The sequence below is a fragment of the Bos indicus x Bos taurus genome, chromosome 4 (assembly GCF_003369695.1).
Source record: "Bos indicus x Bos taurus breed Angus x Brahman F1 hybrid chromosome 4, Bos_hybrid_MaternalHap_v2.0, whole genome shotgun sequence".
In the NCBI taxonomy this organism is placed as follows: Eukaryota; Metazoa; Chordata; class Mammalia; order Artiodactyla; family Bovidae; genus Bos; species Bos indicus x Bos taurus.
Window position 1 is genome coordinate 61,980,505 of NC_040079.1, and position 21,775 is coordinate 62,002,279.

The 21,775-nt window shown below is 39.5% G+C and overlaps 1 protein-coding gene across 2 annotated transcripts in view; it reads right to left on the reverse strand.

Annotated features, from left to right (window-relative positions):
* Nucleotides 1-947: 947 nt before the first annotated feature.
* IMMP2L (inner mitochondrial membrane peptidase subunit 2) overlaps nucleotides 948-21,775 on the reverse strand; it is a 956,056-nt gene continuing 935,228 nt past the window's right edge. The window contains exon 7 of one of the 2 annotated variants that reach the window (XM_027539552.1): nucleotides 948-1,589. In XM_027539552.1, the coding sequence (XP_027395353.1) occupies nucleotides 1,464-1,589 (126 nt within the window). In that variant the 3' untranslated portion in view covers nucleotides 948-1,463. The remainder of the gene's footprint in view (nucleotides 1,590-21,775) is intronic. The other variant, XM_027539553.1, reaches the window with a different exon arrangement.

Consider the following 21,775-nt stretch of genomic DNA (forward strand, 5'->3'; position numbering starts at 1 on the left):
TGCACTCAATATTTTACATATAATCCTAGGGGATGCACTTTACCAAGGGAAAAAAGTTACAAGCCTTGAAATAGCAATGAGAATTTGGTAATTTGCAGTTAAAGGCCAGAGTGTGAAGCTTAAGTTGGGGAAGAGAGGGAAGTAGAAAAGAAGAACTCATAAGGATAATACAGATTGATCAAGAGATATTAAGCAGACCTTTTTTTTTAAATGATAATTTTGACCAATCTTAGTGTATAAGTATTCACTGATGTGTGCTGAACTAGCTATTATGATGCTAATGAATTATTATTAGTAACATATGCTCTCAATATGCATATGTTTTTTGTGGTTGCTCTTTCTGTTTCTGCTAGCTAATAATGAGTTTGTATCCACATTTGCAAGATGGTTAATTCTTGTTTGGTATCTTATCTGTTGATGAAACAAAAGCAAATGAGACCAGGCATACAGAGGAGATTGATCTAGAGATGTAGTTCCCATAAGCACAAACCTCCAACCAATGGGAGAAAAAAAAAAAAAAAGAAAGGTTTCATAAATGCAGGCTTGCATAAAGAGAATCTACCTTCTTAGCTATACAATTATAAAACCTGTCAGTATTGCCCCCCCACCCCTGTTTAGTAGGTGATTTCAGAACTATAGATAGGAGCACTGAAAAATCACTAGGACAGGAAAAAAAATCAGACTTGGTTGAAGTGATTTTTTCCATTTCACTCAGAACATTTTACCAAATAGTGGCCAAATACTGAAAAATAAGTTTACTCATCAGTGTGAATAGGCATGAGATCACTAAGAAATTTTGGATTAAAAGTGGGCCAGTAAGAAAGATTTGGTTGTGTAAAAATACTGAGAGACCCGGTTCCCCAATATTTAATTCTTTACTTCCAAAAGAAAGAATATATTCCTTATTAATGGACTATTACCAGTTTAGTGATAAACACCCAACACAGTACCTGAACAAATCAATGTTTTATTTTTGCATCATAGTTTGCTGTTCTTCCTAGCTGGCAGTCACTGCACTGTAGATACTGTCAATTATAATGTAATTCCTAATGTTTCTTCATGTTCCATCTTAAGAGTAAATGAATAGTTATCTACTTTCATCAAATATTAGTTTTCATATTCTTCCAGCAGAAAGCTCCAAAATCAAAATCTAACAATGAATAGAACATGTATGCATAAAAATCCAAAATGTATCCCCTTTGAGACATTTGGGAATAAAATTTTCATATTTCCAAAAGTCTGCATTTTGGGGACATGAAACAGCATTACAATTTAACACAAAATCAGGTGCCATTTAATACTGTTTAATATTTTAAAACTCTCTCTAATAATACAGATCATCTTAATGTGATAGAAATATTTCTTGCAAGAAGCTTTGCCCTTTTCAGTGTCGTTCTTCTCCATCCCACTTCCCGTGATTGGTGGCAGTGGTGCCTCTCCATGGCAGCAGCTTAGGGGGATCCTTACAGGCAGTCCTCTTCACTCTGAACCAGCAAGCGCTCTGGAGGAAGAACAGACTCTAATTTCTGCCAGCGCTTTGGAGGCCACAGGATATGTGTAGCATGGGCATGCAGGAGTCCTAGGGAAACCTGAACCCAAGAGAGACACAAAGAAAGCAAGAAAGACATTCTTTTATATAGGAACATCATTAACATCTTAAAAGCAGAATTTGATCCAGGTCTGATATTTCATGGAAAGATGATGCTTAAGAGAATAAACACTTATTGGGATTTTTCTAGGTTCTTTATATACGTAAATATGTTTAATACAACCATTTGAGGTAGGTACTGATATTATCCCCTTTTTTGCATAAGAGAATACCGGAGTAGGCTGCCATTTCCTTAAGTCACAAAGCTACCAAGCTACGGAGGCTGGCTTTAGGGCTTAATAGTCCTGCTTTTAGAGGCTAAAAACCCCAGTGAGTATGAATCTGGTTTACATTCTCAGAGTTTCTGCCAGAGCTCCCAGTATCTCAGAGAAACTTTTTTTTGGGGGGGGTGGGGTGGGGGGGGACAGACATACCCTTAAAAAAATCTATATTTTGTTAAAAAAAGAATACTGGATGCTTGGGGCTGGTACAATGGGACGACCCAGAGGGATGGTAAGGGGAGGGAGGACGGAGGAGGGTTCAGGGTGGGGAACACATGTATACCTGTGGCAGATTCATTTTGATATATGGCAAAACCAATACAATATTGTAAAGTTAAAAAATAAAATTAAATTAAAAAAAAAAGAAAAGAAATACTGTCCCACCTACTGGATGAGTAGCAGGAGTTAGGTGTGAGATTGGGTAAGGTGCTTCCACAGACAGTATACAGAACAATGTGAATTTAGTGCTCACGGAGAGAGGTGGGAAACAAGGAGAAAAAAATCCAGTATATGGTCCTTAACTGATGATGATGGTTTGACTCAGGATTTTTTTGAGTATATGATGGTGTGAAAGTGAGATGTGTTCAGTAGAAACAATACTTCCATTTTTGATTTTTCCCAGGCTAGCAATATACAATATGATACTGATACTCTCTTGTAATGTGACACAATGAACTGCAGCATGCCAGGCCTCCCTGTCCATCACCAACTCCTGGAGTTTACCCAAACTCATGACCATTGAATCGGTGATGCCATCTAACCATCTCATCTTCTGCCATCCCCTTCTCCTGCCTTCAATCTTTCCCAACATCAGTGTCTTTTCAAAAGAGTCACTTCACATCAGGTGGCCAAAATATTGGAGTTTCAGCTTCAACATTAGTCCTTCCAATGAACACCCAGGACTGATTTCCTTTAGGATGGACTGGTTGGATCTCTTTGCAGTCCAAGGGACTCTCAAGAGTCTTCTCCAACACCACAGTTCAAAAGCATCAATTCTTCTGTGCTCAGCTTTCTTTATGGTCCAACTCTCACATCCATACATGACTACTGGAAAAACCATAGCCTTGACTAGATGGACATTTGTTGACAAAATAATGTCTCTGCTTTTTAATATGCTGTCTAGGTTGGTCATAACTTTCCTTCCAAGGACTAAGTGTCTGTTAATTTCATGGCTGCAATCACCATCTTCAGCAACCTTGGAGCCCCCAAAAATAAAGTCAGCCACTGTTTCCACTATTTTCCCATCTATTTGCCATGAAGTGATGGGACCAGATGCCATGATCTTTGTTTTCTGAATCTTGAGCTTTAAGCCAACTTTTTCACTCTCCACCTTCACTTTCAACAAGAGGCTCTTTAGTTCTTCACTTTCTGCCCTAAGGGTGGTGTCATCTGCATATCTGAGGTTATTGATATTTCTCCCAGCAATCTTGATTCCAGCTTGTGCTTCATCCAGCCCAGCATTTCAACTGGTATTGTACCCATCCCATTTTATCACATCAGGAGGCACAAAATATTAGTTAATCCCATTGTTGTCATGTGAAGTTTGATCATTTGATTAAGGTGATGGTGATCAGGTTTCTCTATTGTAAATCAGTCATTTTCCTTTTGTAACTAAAAAGTAATTGAGGGGATGATATTTTGAAACATGTAACTGCCCCATATGTTAATAACATATCTCACTGCTCTCTGGAGGAAGATGGTTTCTAAAGCATCTAAAATAATTTTAACAGCATTTCTCATGATGTACTCTGCATATAAGTTAAATAAGCAGGTGACAATGTACAGCCTTGATGTACTCCTTTTCCTATTTGGAACCAGTCTGTTGTTCCATGTCCAGTTCTAACTGTTGCTTCCTGACCTGCATACAGGTTTCTCAAGAGGCAGGTCAGGTGGTCTGGTATTCCCATCTCTCTCAGAATTTTCCACAGTTTATTGTGATCCGCATAGTCAAGGGCTTTGTCATAGTCAATAAAGCAGAAATAGATGTTTTCCTGGAACTCTCTTGCTTTTTTGATTGTACTTTATTTTTTAAAACTTTATTTTATTGTTTATATATTATTTATTTGGCTGTGCTGGATCTCGGTTGCGGTATGTGGGCTTCAGTAATTGCAGCAGGTAGGCTTAGTTGCTCCAAGACAGGTGGGATCTTAGTTCCCTGACCAGGGATTTAACCCATGTCTCCTGCATTGCAAGGCAGATTCTTAACCACTGGACATCAGGGAAGACCCCCTTGTACTTTAAACCTGTTCCATCTGAAATTAGACATCTCTTTAAGGAGGCTTTGATGTCTTTTACCAAGGAATGCTGTTTAGAAACCAAGACCAGGTGGAGATGTGCTGCTTGCTCCTGGTGGTGTCAATCTATGCCATTTCAGGGGATGGACATAAAAAGCCCATACCACAGGCATCCTTCTCACCTTCCTGCATTCCAAATTTATGTCTCTCTTATTCCATAGTGAATGCTCTGTCTCCCAGTAACAACGTTTACACTACCCTATAATACATACAAAAAGGTAGTTTTAAGTTCACTCTAAATAATACCTACAACAAATTTATTCAGTAAAAATCGAGATTTCTTTATAATTATTTCGGTCTTTAAAATAATTCCAGTATATTAGCAAAGTCCTGTGTTCAAAAAAAGCTTGCTTGAATCTAGTCTGTATCCTCCCCAATACAGTTATGTTTCCTTTCGATATATGGTTAAGCCCATTTGTTTCTATTTGTATTCAATTTTAGAGTTCACTTTTGTTATCCTTTTTGATTCAGCTTTATTTGTGAATAAACATTTAAATGGTTCAGAAGGTATGGCATGCAGAATATGCCCCCACACACACCAAATACGTACACACACCAGTCCCCCAGACATGGTGAATATGGGATATGTCAGGACAAAATGGAAATTAAAGTTACTAATCAGTTGATCTGAGGATAAGAAGACTATCCTATATGAGCCCATGGACATGTGTAATCACAAAGGTCTTAAATGTAGACCAGCTAGGTAGAAGGATCAGATTCAAAGAGAGATTTGAGGATGCGGATGTCAAACAGGGCCATGAGCCAAGGAATGCAGGTGGACTCTGTAAGCTGGCAAGGAAACAAATTATCCCCTAGAGCTTCCAGAATGAAGCCAGCCCTGATGACACCTGAATTTTAGCCCAGTGAGACCCATTTTGGACTTCTGACCTCCAGAACTGTAAAATTATACACTCATGTTGTCTTAAGCCACTAAACTTGTGATTTATTACAGCAGCAATAGGAAACTAATAAACTAACAAAAATGCACACAGAGAAATTCCAGTATCTGCTACCTTACCTCTCTAGTAGGATAACTATATTAATTTCTGGCTTATCCTTCTTTTCCAGTAAAGAAAACCAAATACACATATTTATCAGTTTTTATCTATCTGTGTATATCTATATTTTTATGTGTACATATTGTGTCTATATATATTATGTGTACATATTTTTATACACACACACACATACACATTATTTCCCTATTTCTCATACTGAAGGTAGCTACTGTTATGCATATTCCCTTTTGATGGTACTTTTATTCTTAACAGCACATCCTGGAAACCACTTCCTATCATTTCATAGAAATGGAGCCTGTGGTTTTTACAAAAGCTCTACTCCCACACCCAGGCAATCCTGATCAACCCCAGGAGAAATCTAGATCTGGGTTTTCCACTTGGCTTCACACCAAGAAAAGGTAAACCTAACCAACTCTAAAGACTTCTAAGTATATTTGGAACATCCTAAGTAACCATTCTAACCAAATTAACTGCAGAAGCCTAGCTCTAAATGGTCTGCCACACTGCCGTTCTTATCTATTTTTGTTCTTGTCTGGGCTCAGCTAAGCTAGAGAACAGCTGGTCTCCATCCCCTCCACAGTAACCCTTTTTAGATTTGATAGCTGCTGCTCGGTTGTCCCTCAAGCCTTTATTTGCTTTTCCAACTTGTTTAACTTTTTTCCTAAGGTTTGATCTGCCAGTCTTTTAACTTGGCTGAACTCTTGCCAACATATTTGCCTGATTTCCTAGTTTTGGAGCTCAGTTTTAACATAGTGATTCAGTTTTTTTTTTCCTTTTAAATCATTCATTTTACCAAAACCTATTATAATTTTATTCCATTTATTAAAGATGCTACTCTCACTTCCGGAAAAAAATGATTCATCTTCATAATTATAAATAATGGTGAAAATTCCCACAGATGGATAATGTCAGTATCATGTTCAAACATGGTATGTGAATGCAGAATATATGTTTTTTAAAGACTGTGATTAATATAGAAAGTGCCTAGTCACTCTCTTAGCTATCTTGTCATATGATCTTTTTTATTGGTATGTACATAGACATGCAAAGAACACAGTGAATTTAAAAGGGCATAAAAATCCAGAAATACATTAAACTTATAAAAATTATAAGTCCTTTTCAGGTGCAGCTTTGGTGTCCACACATACTGTGTTAGGGGTGGTCCTCCAGAGAAACAACTAATAAGATGTGTGTATATATAGAAACAGAATTAAGAAATTAGCTCACACAGTTATGGAGGTTGGTACGTCCAAAATCTGATGCAGAAGACCAGTAGGCTAGGGGCTCAGGAAAGAGTTGAAGTTCAAAGGTAATCTGCTGGTAAATTCTTCCCTGGTTGAGGGAATGCCAGCCCTTTGTTCTCTGCAGGCCTTCAACTGACTGATCTCCAATATGTGAGTGTGACTTATTTAACCTGCTTTCAAAGTCCACCATTTAAATGTAAATTATATCCAAAACGACTCTCATAGAAACATCCAGAATGATGTTTGACCAAATATCTGGGCACTTGGGCCCAGCCAAGTTGACACACAAAATTAACCATTACACCTGACAACTACAGTCACACCTGATAAACATGTCCTCTGTGCTTCCTCAGGGTCACGCACACAGTGCTGACTATACTCAGGGCAGGGTTCCGAACGATCCTACATATGGCCTCATTTAATCTCTTAATAACCCTGATGCAGGTACTACTATTGTCTCTACTTCATAGTCGAGGAAACCTCGGTCCAACCACAGTTTTTGGATATATGCCTTCTGGCTCCGAGAACTCTACAACAGGATTACAATATAATTTATCACACAATATCATTTATCATACAAATGAGAGACTTCTGACAGCCAATGGGGGCACTTTTTAAATTAAGTCAGGATGAAAATTTGTTCAGGACCTTCAGGGACAAATCAAGATATGATTACCCTAATCATACTTCTTGATATTGCTGAGTCCCACATACTTTCCTGTAATAGATTTATTAAAAAGAAATGCACATTATGGACTGAATTGTGTTCCCCCAAATTGCTATGTTGAAGCTCTAACCCCAAACACCTCAGAATGTGACCATATTTGGAGATAGGGCCTTGGCCCTAACCTGATCTGATGGTATGATTGCAAGAAAAGGAGATTAAGACACACAAAGAGATAACAGAGTTGCATGTGGACAAAGGAAAGACTATGTGGGGACATAGCAGAAGGATAGCCACTTGCATGCTAATGAGAGAGACCTTTGAAGAAACCAGACCCACCAACACTATGATCTTGGACTTCTAGGCTCCAGAACTGTGAGAAATTTTGTTGCTTAAGCCCTGCAGTCTGTGGCATTTTGTTATGGCAGCCCTACCAAACCAATACAGACATAAATAAAAGAAACATTGCTGGAAGCCAGTTCCTGAGATAGCCCAATATTCACCCAAAATAGGGGAACTAAGGAGAATGAGAAAAAGGGGGGAAAAAAAAGTCTGTTATTTAGGGGAGACAGAGAGAGATGTTTATGCATACACAATTTTTTTCAATAGCTTAAATACTCTGACGGACCAACCTAATATTTTATTGGTACCCGATTCTCCTGTCTCTTTGCTCTTTCGTGACCCTATGTAGATGTGTCTCCTCCAATAGATTCACAATATTCTTAGGCTAGAGGAATTCACTTTTATAGTAAATTTTAAAACAGAGCACTAAAACTATATTAAATAAAACATTATAAACCCTTAGCAGATTATTGTATTTTTAGTATCTACTGAATGAGAAAATAGGTCCATTTACATGTATTAAGGAGCATTTACAAAACTCTGTTGCCTAAAGATGGAGAATCAAGGATCTAGAATAACAAACAAACAAGTTTGACTGTGTACCCCACCAGCAAAAATACTTGTATTCACATACTTAAAATTATCCATATAATATGTAAATATAAAATATATAAAATTATATCAAAATAATCTATACATATATTAGTATTAACACTCTATAAAAGCAAATGTTAAATAAAGCTCAAATTGTTATTTTTTAGATCCAAAGTTCTACTTTATTTTGTATCCAGGGGATCATTATAAACATCCGCTGTATAGTCCTGCTCCTTCTTTAGCAGCAATCCCCTCTCTGGAAAACACCAGGATTACTAGTTGGAAAGTGATCAGTGTTGTCAGTCAATTGGTTTATTTGGTCCACATGATGCCAAGAAACCACATGGACTAAAATTACAGTGAATTGACTGTCTTTGATTGACTTGGCTCCACTGAGAAGTTATTTTGGCATCTGATAGACACAGCCTTCATGGGCCCAGATTTTGATTCAAGTGCCAGGGGCAGAGATGTGTTACTCTGGTTCCTTTCACTCCTTACCACAGGGCTACAGTTTACAGAACACTCTTCCAGCTTTTGGCTTCAGGACACCCTCCCTTGAAATAAGAGCTTGCAAGAAAAAGCTGTGAGTACGGTGGTAAAATAATAAAAATAAAATCAATTACTTTGTACTGGTCATTGCTGACCAAGGACTAACATAAGCACATAAGTCTAGAGATAGGGCAGAAAGAAAGTGAAAGTGAAAGTCACTCAGTTGTGTCCAGATTCTTTGCAACCCCATGGACCATACAGTTCATGGAACTCTCCAGGCCAGAATACTGGAGCGGGTAGCCTATCACTTCTCCAGTGGATCTTTCCGACCCAGGCATGGAAGCAGTGTCTCCTGCACTGCAGGTGGATTCTTTACCAGTTGAGCTACCAGGGTAGGGCAGAGGGGAAACACAGAAAAGAAACTAAGAAAGAAAGAAAATGACTAATCATGCAACTCCTTTTTAAAAAGATGTTCAGAACTAGAACATCTAGATGTTCAGTTCTAGAACAGGGTCAGGAGAGAAATGAGTAATGAGATGAAGCACAGAACTCCCAAGGTTATTTGATAAAAAGGTTTTCTGAAAAGAGCAGTGTTTGTACAAGATTAGGAACTACTTGTCAGCAACAAATATTTGTTGAATGAGTGAATGTTCATTAAGGAGGAAGTCTTCAATCTGGAAATGCTACATTTTCTGATCTGGTCATCAAAGAAATTCCCTAACTTAAGAGAAACATCCACAGTTTTCTGGAAAACAATATTATTTAGGCATGAGAGCTTCACAGACGACATGCCACAATGGACTGACCATCAACTAGTGCTACCAAATGACTGTGATACCGTTCTCAATATAGATCCTCAGTGCAGTCTCAAAATAATTTTTAAAAGGTACAGTATGGAATTTAAAAACATACATATGTAATGCATAGATTTTAAATTTTTATATTCACTGCAGATTAAGAATTTTTAAAATATATTACACAGGCAAAGAAAATTGGCTTGGATTGCCTCTGGTGACCCCCATTTACCTCAAAAACAAATGAACAAGATTAGGAAGGAGAGAAACTTATAATGCCTGGTCTTCATTCTCCTGGGATAAGTACCATTGATGTTTTGAGTAATAGACCAGAATCCTGGCTGTTTGTCCTCTTCCACATATGACAGTTTCCCTGAACACAGCATCTGCTCTAGTCTGCTCACAGTGGCAGCCAGGGAACACTACTCAGCGGTGCCCTGACAGAGCACTTCGGCTGTTTCTGGACTGGAGCACCACAAGAGAGAATTTTGTCTCTATACCTACTGCTAAGACCAGGGATGGGACGGTACATGGAGAGCAGGCCACTAGGAACATGGGGCTGCACTCGGAGCCGGCTCTTTGGTGCTGTGGTTCAATCTGATGCTGCAGGTGGGGAGTGTAGGGCAGAGTCCCATGCACTGGTGATGAATCCCGAAAGAGCAGGGCATTGTACACAAGGTACTAATCCCCTGGAAGGACTCTAGCTAGATGGAGGACAGCAGAGATCATCACAACGCCAGCCACCAGGAAGAGACATCTGACACCTCGCTCACTGCATCTTGGTGTCAGAGTCATGAAGGAAAACACAGCGCCATCAAGCACTGGATAGAACGGTGTATCACACAGAGAAGAGACAGAGCAAGATCGCTTCCTTCATGGGTGTCGGTGACACTCAGCTCCATAGAGGATGCCCCAATTGTGCAGGGACGCCTTCCTCAGCCTACCTCTGCGGTCACCACTTTCTGGTCATGTCAGTATTACACAACAACATCAGCACTAAAAGCAGTCTCTTCAAAATAACCTACAAGACTGAGAAAGAGAGAAAGGTTGAGGACAGCAAGATATTTCCCTTATCAGGTAGCATAGAAGTGAATTTTCTTGAACATATGAACAAAAAAGCAGATGTACAGCCTAAGTAAAGCAAACAATTAGAAATAAAGACAGGCAAAAATGTATCATATGGAAAAATAAGCAATAACACTGTTTCAAAATATTATGAAAAAAATATTTTTTTAAAAGTCTGAAGGATAGAAATGCTGCGACCTACTTGATTCTTACACATGGATTAACATATACAGATTTGACATTTCATTAACACTGTCTGATGCAGTAGACAAGGGTCATGAAGAGAGGAGTAGTGGCTTGTCATCCAGCACACATTCCCAAGATGCTTATCAACACAGCACCGAGCAGATAAAACATAGTTCTCCAAACAAAAACATGCAGGGAGACTGCTTCCACTCTAAGCAAGCACTGATGGACATCTACTCCAAGACAAACAAATAACTCAGTGCTTTGGCTGTTGAGGTGAATGAGAGGCAGGAGGGCTGTGTGCCAAAGAATTATGCGGAAGACAAACAAGGAAAATATCAAGACTCCTAAGACCTAAGCAAAAAATATATTTACTAGTAAATGAGGAGAGAAGGAAAACTAGAAAAATGGAGAAGAGGGGAAGCAGTAGCTGATAAAGTAGAAGGCGCAGAAGCAGCACAATGAGAAAGCTTTACATGTGGGGAATGAACCACTTCCATTACCTCCTCCCACAGAGCCCCAAGTAGCAGCACCAGTTATGAGGACACATCGCCATCCAGAAAAGAACCCAGCATTGCTCTTTTTGCTCCTTGAAATGACAAGAGGAAGGGTCCTTGTGTTGGGGAATAGTTCCCTTAGATGAGAACACTTCTCTTCCTAAAGATGCAATACAGGCTTATACACCTTATCTGCAATTACAAAATCCAACAAGCTACAAAAATTCACTGTTGTGTAATCTCTAGTAGCAAAAACCAGACGTGACCCAAACTGTTTGTTAGAAAATCATACCCTTTATTTTTCCCCTCAGTGTGCCTTTCATAATTTTTGCTCCAGAAATATTAATGTGCTTGATTATAGACATTACCCCAGACTCTACTGGGAGCATTACATTACGGTATAGATATCATTCAGCTGCTGTTTGCACACACTGACACTACCTTCCCAAAATCCAAACAATCTGATTTCTGAAGTATCTGCCCTCCGAGGTTTCAGATCTGGTATTACTGTCTTTAAATATCTGCAAAAATGAATATTTACCAAAGAGGATAAATGTACCCAGAGTTTTGGCTCAGTCCTAGGTGGGATGGGACCCCATCTGGGATCTCACTATCTGACGAGAGAGAGATATTTAAACAGAGCATCAAAATACAACCCGATAGAGCAGACATAAGGAGGAGCCTGGCAGCAGAGGGTGTGGTCATGCCTTGGGAAGTTTCCTCTGAGCCCATGCATCTAAGCTGCCTCCCAGGGATGCTGACAACCTCTCTCCTGAGGGTAGATCTTTACCCAATGACATCTCCTGCCAGATTTTTGTCTAGAGCATCCTCCTAATCCTCCATACCCTCCACTGAGGTGCAAATTTGAGACGATGTGATAGGTTGATACAACCCAATATTTTGCCATTGAAAAGGAAAGCCATAGTACTTTACAAAAGATTCCAAATGAGATTCTCTCATCTAAAGGCCTCATTCTAGGACAAGTGTTTTCCTTCATAACCAACAATTTTAACTCTAATCATTTCAAAGCAATTTCCCTGTTCAAGACTGAGCTTCAATCAGAATGCATTTTCAGGTCACTTCATGGCATCTTCACAATTCTGTCTAGATAACTATAGAATCATGCATAATCATTCTAGTCCCCCCTAGACTCTTTGAGTAAGTAGTTAGTTCCATTTTTTTGTAACTATTTTATGCAGAAATAGATACAAAACAGGCCTCTAGGGATATCTCCAGCTAATTTTCATGAATTAATTTCCCAGGATTAATGTTTATGCACCAGTCTCTTCACCACATAATCAAATCACTGGAGTTGAAGTGGTCTAACTCTTTATTTTGCAGCTTGATTAAGCAGGTGATGAAATACTTGAATATAATTTGGAGAGTGAGAAACTCACAGTATCCACAATAAACCACAGTGGAGGATGACTTACTGACGATGCCTTGGATGTTGACTGGTGTTCTCTCTAGTAGCTCATGTTTTCCAGGCTATTTTTATGTAGGAGATAAAACAGTTTGCATAAATACATGCGGGGAGAGGCATAAAAGTCTTTACTGTTGTTGACATTGTTTTAAACCATGCTTAGACCATTGGGCAGACAGCACTGAGACAACCTAGAGGGCCATTGGTAGGAGAGGATTCGGGACAAGAAGGTTTCAATAGCTACTGCCAGCCCTGCTGCCATGGTAGATGCAGCCACTCTCGGCCATGGTAAACTCTGTCTTTCCTGCCAGATGGTGAGATCCTAGATGGGTCCCATCCCACCTAGGACTGAGCCAAAACTCTGGTGACATTTATCCTCCTGGCAAATATTCATCTTTGCAGATGTTTAAAGACGGTAATACCAGATCTAAAACGGTGGGTGGTTTTCTGGCATCCAGCCTCTTTCTAACTATCTCTCCCTACTTCCACCCCTCTTTTATTCCTTTTTTCCAAAAGAAAATGAGGAGGCTTTCAAAACAATGAACCAGAAACAAGAGAAGGTCTATAAAAATGACAGCTCTGAGGGCCAAGATGGTTGCTGTGGAGAACACACATGGTATGTTTTCGTCTTCCTGGTGACTCTCGGATAGCTAGCTTACACAACCCTCAAAGGAGGGGAGGGAGAATCCCGGTTTTTTAAGGGAAACTAAGTTTTTGTCTGAGTAAATTTCTACAAGCTCTCAGACGTGGGCTTTGCCACAAGATACCTAAAGCCTCAAAATGGACAGTGTGCGTGGAAGTAGGTCCCACCCAAAAGACTGTAGAACAATTCAATTTGCTGGCAATTAGTTGAATTCTGTTCTGTAAGAGATTAAGGCAACGTCATCTTGTATGTAGTCTAGTTGTTCAGTCTCTAAGTCATGTCTGACTTTTTGTGACCCTATGACCTGCAGAGTGACCGACTTCCCTGTCTTTCATAATCTCCCAGAGTTTGCTCCAACTCATGTCCAATGAGTTGGTCTAACTTATTCCAGTGATAAGTACTTGGATTACCTGGAAGCACAGATAGATAGAATGCCCTTTAAATGGTCTTTTAGAAATATCATTTCTTTCCATTGTGTTTCTGATATACAAGATCTGTTTTGTGTGGTTTGTGGCTGGAGATAATTCCTGACCCCCAGAATCTTGCTGTGTGTCTACAAGTGAGTGATGAGTGGAATTAGTGATCTACTGAACTCTGCCCTTCTCCTCATCCCAGAACAATATCTTAGTGGTCAGAGCTATAACTACTGTTCTTAAATTTAAGCTTACCAAAATCTAAAGAATTGGGTTGACAAGGAAAAAATAAAGTACACAGTATGATAAAAGATAACTGAGAGAATGGCCTAAACCATAGCAAAACTGGCTTTTCTAGGAGAAATATCTGCCAGGTATTTGAAGTGTTAAAGGTACACATAGTGAAGTAGGATCTTAATGGTCAGTGAGACCATTATAGGTGTGGGCATGGTATTCACAGGCAACCACCCATCTTAAGCACCTTTGTGTGTCTGTATCAGTCTTAGAAGCAATGCATCATCCACTGCCTACTCCCCAAGTTGGGTGGTCCAGATGTTCCTTCTTTCCACTGCCAGTAGCTAAGGGAAGGCACCTGAACAGGGCTCAACCATTCAGATACCCACATCCAGGACTATGAGTGTGGAGTGAGTTAAGCAAAGACACAGGAATAGTAGATTTCTGGCAGAGACAAGAGTGCCATGAAGTGCCCAGTGATGCCAGTTGCTGAACCTGTCATCCTGCTCCTAAGTGTGACATAAGGACTTCCTATGTTACTAATTTTCAAGCCTTCTTTCCATCCCATTCATTCAGTGATATCAAATATCAATATCCTTCCTATGACATCTTTTCTACCTAAATTAGTCAAGATGAGTTTGTGTTATTTGCAACCAAGATACCTGATTGATACACTGCCATAAAGATACATGTACAAGAATAATGTTTATAAGTATATTAGAAATTAAGTCTAATCCCCAGTCCCTCAGGTGAGGAAATTTAGGCTCAGAAAAGCTGCCTAGCTCAGTTAGAGTTCGGATGCAGCACTGGCTCCTGGTTCAAAGTTGTTTTCACCATACCTGTCAGTGATACAAAGTGTAGAGCCCTGGAAATCATAGTGTTTGGCATAGGGCTCTGCTTTCTGAACCCGCTTTTACCCCAGGGAAAAGTGAGGCCTTTCATTTTGTTCAGGGAAGGAAAAAAACCACCAAACATTGCACAGTGAAGTTTGTACACATCCATACCACTCTGTCTGGGAGCTGTTACTGATTTGCAACAGCAGGGCACGTTACAAGTCACTGGGCTGTAAGGAACGCCTGTTGGCAGTGACAGGAAAGCAGAGCTTACTACAGCCATGCAGTTATGTCCACATGCATGAAAGAGCCTGCAAAATGAAGAAATAGGGGAAGACTCTAAAAGATATTCCCACTCAGGGGTTTCCCTGGTGGCTCAGATAGTAAAGAATCTGCCTGCAATGTAGGAGACCTGGGTTCCATCCCTGGGTCAGAAAGATCCCCTGCAGAAGGGAATGGCTACCCACTCCAGTATTCTGGCCTAGAGAATCCCATGAACAGAGGAGCCTGGTGGGATACTGTCCATGGGGTTAAAAAGAGTCAGATATGACTGAGTGACTTAACACTTAACTCCACAGGACTTATAGGTAAAAGCCTACTGTGTGCAAAGCACAGGACATGGTGTTCTAAATGTACTAAGATATATAACCCATAAATCTGAACTTGAGGAGTTTACGACTCAGAGGGGAAGATGGTTGGCACAAGCTTGATCCACAGGATATGTTTGGCACAAGTGGAGGTTGCAGGGAATGAAAGTGACCTGGTGAGTAACACAGGCCATTGAAGGCTCAAGAGGAGTAACAGGGATGGCCACCTCTGACCACAATCTGAGGAAAGAAAAGAAAAGAGTGTGGAAAGCAAGAGAACGGTCAGGAGATTTTTACGATGGTGCTACCGAGAGATATGATTGTGGGTAAGAGAAATGGAGAGAAAGGAACCTTTGGGAATGAAATCCACATTTCCTAGCATGGTGGACCTGGCTCCCCGCTCCTCAACTTGTGCTAGAATCAGGCTTACACCTCCGCACAGCTGCACAGACTGCTGCTTCTGCCTCCTGAAAGGCTCTGTTTCACCCTTTACCTGGAAAACTTCTCTTCATCCTTTCAGACACAGCTTACATGTTACTTTCTCCTGGAAGGCCTCCAGGTCCTCTGCCCAGTCTCCACAGTCCAGACTTATTATGATAACTAGTGATTACCACCCTGTACAGGGAGGGGTATATTTAACTCTTTGTATCTTATGTGGTATGAACTTCCTGAAGCAGGTATTATCTCATATTCTATTGATAAACCCATGGCATGAAAGTAGAAAGAAGCTCAAAAAATGTTGATTGATTAAATAAATGAAACCCAAGAGCATGTGGATTTAGACTGGTTATAGTTTAGCAACTGGTTAGACCTGGGAGCTGAGAAAAGAACAGGATTTGGAGATGGCTCATTTCTCACCTGCTCGAAAGATGGTAATGCTATTAACAATAATAGACAGATCACAGTAGAAGGAGCAGATGTGGGAAATAACAAATTCAGTTTTGGATTACCAATCTGAGGATTCTATTGAATATGATGGGAAGACAACCCAAGTGCAACTGAAAATTCTGTGCAAAAGTCTAGGCAAGGGTAGGAAGTAGACATTCAGGACTCACCCAGTTGTACCCTGGGAATTAATGTGCTCACCTAGAGAAGAAGAAAGACTGCTAAGGACACAGCCCGGGGGGCATTGCATTTCAAAGGTAATGTTTGGAGGTTGTCAGCTACATGCAAGAATCAATACATTTTCTCAAGCAGTAACACATCCACCTCCAGACTAGAGCTTGTGAAACTTTTGCACGAGTAGAGACATACTGTTCTCAGCTTGTAAAAGGGTGAGCATTGAGAAAAAAGCACAGATTAAGGGAAGAAATACTTGTAAATCAGCTTTAAAACTATAGTTACCAGTTTTTTTTGTTTGTTTGTTTGTTTGACTGAGCCTAGAGAACATATAAAGATCTGGGGGTGGGGGGAACTATTAAAATTCTAAAAATGATATTCACCTGGTATAGTTATACATTTGTATATATGTAATGACTCATATGGAATAAATATGTAATATAATAACAGATCAGTGGGTTGATCAAACTATATCCTCTAATGGAAAGAAATGTTTTGTTACTTTTAAACATTTTGTTTTCAGAAGGTAAGTAAAATGCTTTCTAAGAATTTTAGCTGAGTTTTAAATGTGTTTCAGACTGTGTGAACTAAAAATGCTACTTAAATGGCTGTATTATTTATGAGAAATAATACTGTTTATGAGGAATAATAATAAATCTTTTAGTTTAAATATTATGATCTATTTATTTACTTTTATTCAGGTTCACTCCTAAGTGAATAAAAAACAAAAATTTATTGAATAGATCTTTGTCCTACTTTTATTAGTTGTAAAAAATCTTGTTGCCTTCTTGAGAAGACATCTTGATAGTATAGTTTGAATCAACAAAGAAATGATGATACTGTGATCATGTGAAAAGCAGACACACAAAGAAAAAGTTAACTATGTGATGTGATGGGTGTGTTAATTATCTTGGTCTTGGTAAACATTCCTCAGTATATATGCATATCAAACCATTCCATTGTGCACTATAATTATATATTTGTCATGTATTACTCAATAAATTTGGGAGGGGGAAACATATTGGCCCATCATCAATTCTAATATTAAGTCCTGAATATATAGTCCTAATTATTTTGTGCATTAGGGAGAATTAAATTAATGGAGTCATCTCAGCTTTGCATGCTTTGTATTGCTGCTATGATTTTTTGGTTGTTTTGAGCTTCTACAAATAATAGTTGTCTGGCTTTTGTACTTTGATTACAGTAGTTAATTCAGAGAAATCTCTTGAGGACTACTCAACATTCAATCAATAAACATGCTAACACAATGCCAGGAGCTGGGATGCTGTGTGAGACAGCAATTGCAGTATATTGAAATCAGGGTAAGAGTAAACAACATTTAGTCTTTTGATTTTTAATATGCACAGTTATTATCTAAATAACAGACAATATTTAAAGTTGAAGTTTGTATAATGATAGATAATCCATGTCAAAGATGGTGTAGTAGCAATAAGACAAATAGTGGCTGGACTACTAAGAAACAAAAGGAATCCCCAAGAGCTAACTATAGACTATGTGTGGATTATTTACAGAAACTTTCTATATTCCAAACTATTTGCTCAGTTAGCATGAATGATTCTAAGTCATATCTCCTTTCTCTAATATTAGCTGTGTGTGTGTGTGTGTGTGTGTATGTACCTTGGAAAGGTGGATAATTTCAATAGTGGCCTAAGGAAATTTAATAAGGAAAAATTTATTTTTCCAGTGCAAAATTACAAATTATCTTTGATCTGGAACTATGCATTATACATGACTTTACTCCACTGACTCAGATAATTGAACATTGTCTAATGTATGAATCCTCTTAATGTTGTACCAAGCAATTTTGTTGTCTTATATGTTAATGTTGACAGTGCAATAGGCTGATATGCACTGTTAAAACTCTAGATGCTTTATATTAATAAATTCATAGATTTATGTTACGTCGTCAGGACTTAAGCCTAAGGAAAGACTGGGCTTAGCCCTTGTGGCCCCAGAGCTAGGTGGAAATATTTGCTGTCTCGGGGTGAGGAACAGAGATTTGGCCGATAATGATGGTTTGCACATATTGGGCGCTCTGTCTTCACGGCTGCTCTGTGCCACCTTGTCAGTGTCAGGAAAGTGTCATCAATCATTACCAAAGTAGGTGGAGTACACAAAACACTGGGAGTAGAGCTTGCCCTGCCTCTGGATAAAGTCTTCTCATGAAGATCCTGGCCTTATTTAGTCTGTCACACATTCAGTGCTGATAGCAACAGTTCCAATTAGCTTTCCCTGTCCTGTTAGTATTCCCTCCCTGCCCTTGGCTGGCTTTTCCATGTCTTAAACTGGAAAAGCCAACTGCTTCATTACTTTAAAAAGAATGTTTAACTTAAGGAGATGGAAGGGATATCTCAACCCAAACAAACCTGTGAAAGACAAGAGTCAAAAAAGATCCTCTCTAATCATAAAAAATCCTGATGCTTCAGCATCAATAGCACACTGTCCATGTTGCTGGTGTAACATGATACCTGGATGGTCCACGGAAAAGGAGTAGAGTGAACATCAGTAGCAGAGTGCTGAGAGCAGAAACTCTGGAGTCAAGAAATCCCACGGGGTGGGATCCAGACTGGAAAAATCAATAGCTGTTCATCTTTGGTAAGTACTCCATTTCTTTCAGCATTACTTTTTCCATTGTCAAAATGGGGGCAAAAATAATCCACCTTGCAAGGTTGCCATAAGAATGAAAGGGCAGGAAGTACACAGGTCTAACAGAGCCTGTTACATACTAACTACTATGCTAGCCCCATGGTAAATCAAGTGCAGAGGAAGCCTGAAGTATATAATAAAATGACGACAAAAGAGAAGAAAATGAAGTTTGTAATAGCTACATTATATTGCATCCCACTGTTAACCGTGAGTAGTGTCCAAATATAGGTTATGCCTTTGAGAAAAATTGTATTTAGTTAGTTTATGATATTGGTTTATAAGTTCAAAAATGATTGCAAGAATTCTGTCCCAATAAAGTTACTTCTTAGGAGCTCCATCAACAATAGCAATAAAACATGGTTGCTGTTATGCTTAATTTTTTTTTTTGATACAGGGCTAAACTTTGTAGGAGCTTTTCTATACACTGAGATGAGCTCAATAAAATCAAAATCCTCTGGATTAAGGTAACATCCCTAAGAGACCTCTGGCGCTGGTACAGGCATTTGCAGTAATGAACAAAAGAGGAACAGAGGGCTCTGTTGTTGCTTTAAATTACATGTGTGACAGATCACAGAGAATTGCTCTTAGGTAAATGAGCAATATTTTCTTGATTTTCTCCCAGCTCTTCAATACCAGCTGAATGAAGGTCCCCAGGAAGCAAGCATTTTCTTAGCAAAATAATGCTGCACTATAAATGATACCAGTTTCTGACCATTGACAAATCCCTTAACCTTTGCTGACTTCTGTTTACACAATGCTGTGGAACAGTGAACTTAAACATCAGTGGCCTGTCTTCAGTCTCCATCTTCCTCTGTAATTTTCAGCCCTGCTGATCACTCCTGGCTAAAAGCCACCCCCAGTGATTCGTTCTCTTCCCAGTGCTCTAAATGTACTCCAGTTTTGCTGGCTTGTCATCATCCCGATTTCCTGCATATAGGTATTCCCTGGAGTTATATCTTCTGTCTGTATATGTATTCCCTTGGTAAGATCATTCATTGCCATATCTTCAGTCCCCACCACTCTGTCAATAATCCTCAAATCCCTATTTCTAGCCTTAGCCTCTCTCCTGACCTCCAGACCTGAATCTCCCCCAAACAAGGAGTCCTCATTAGGCAAACACGATGTACACAACATACCAGCTCATCAGCAGTCCCCTCAAATGAGTGCCTTACCCTGGGTTCTTGATTTGGAGATCTCCTTATTGCCCAGTCTTAACTATAATCTTGAAGCCATAATTAGATGTCTGACTTTGCCTCACCACTGTCTTATCAAATTCGTTGCCAGATTCTTCCTTGCTTGAGTCCCTCTGCTCCTTCCTATTCTCACCACTGTCACCCTGGGACAGGTTCTGATTTCCTGTTTCCTGAATAAACACAGCAACCTCTATCCCAAACTCCCCAGTTCCAACCTTGTTTTATTGCAACTGCCATCCATACTGGTACCAGATTGCTTTTCTAAAGCTTGGCTTCCATCAGGTAATTCCCAGGATTATCACACTTCAGTGATTCTTCACTGCCTCCTCATATAAATAACAGAAGTACAGCATAGCATTCAAGACAATAACAGGCCCACTTACCTACATTTCTATTCTTTTCTCTCACTCTTCCTTTATCATGTATCTCTTGGTACATAAGGTACCATGTACCTCCAGCTCCAAATGAGTTCTTCAGGGTGACTTTAGTGTCCATCAGAGCTTGAGAATTCCTGCCGTAAATTATAACCAAACTGAAATGGTCACAACGATTGCTTGGTTCGTCTGCACCTATGCCTGTACTCTTGCCTCCTCTCAGTATCTTCATCATCGCCTCCACATTCTCATTCTACCAAGCTTTTGACTTCTAGCAACATTTCTTTACAGATTTTTAGAAAAACTCTCTTCCACTCTCAGTTCCATATATTTCTCTCTCATTCAGTTCGGTCGCTCAGTCATGTCTGACTCTTTGCGACCCCATGAATCACAGCATGCCAGGCATCCCTGTCCATCACCAACTCCTGGAGTTCACTCAGACTCATGTCCATTGAGTCAGTGATGCCATCCAGCCATCTCATCCTCCGTTGTCCCCTTCTCCTCCTGCCCCCAATCCCTCCCAGCATCAGGGTCTTTTCCAATGAGTCAACTCTTCGCATGAGGTGGCCAAAGTATTGGAGTTTCAGCTTCAGCATCAGTCCTTCCAATGAACACCCAGGACTGATCTCCTTTAGGATGGACTGGTTGGATCTCCTCGCAGTCCAAGGGACTCTCAAGAGTCTTCTCCAACACCACAGTTCAAAAGCATCAATTCTTCGGTCCTCAGCTTTCATTACCTTATTTATAATTATATAGTATGCCTTTATCTTCCCTAGATGACTGTATGGTCCTCTAAGGCAGAACCTGTGTCTAATATATCTTTTCATTCCTTAAATTACTCTGTAACATTTTATCCATAATGGGCACTCAACACATACCTTCTTCATAAACAAATAATAGAATGTCTAAAATAACCACATTTCCCTAGACAAGGCCAGTTTAGGAAAGAACCACTAACTATGTATGGCTGACAACATGAAGTGCATTTCATAACATTGATTACTTTAAAATATAGATCTTTTATCAAGCATAGACATATATCTTTAAAAATAAACTTTTGAGCTTTTACTTCTTGGAAAAACACCCAAAGTTGTATACATAAAGGATTCTAATTACTACTTTATATAAACAAACTGCCTATGGCATATCATCTTTTTCAAAGATGACCACAAAAGTACCTCACAACCCAAATGCTCTTCTGCAGTGTCATCTTGCCACCTCACTTTCCCTTTAAGAGGTGAAGTCTATTTCTTCATCTGGTTGGGAGTGGGTACCTGTGACTGCTTTGATCA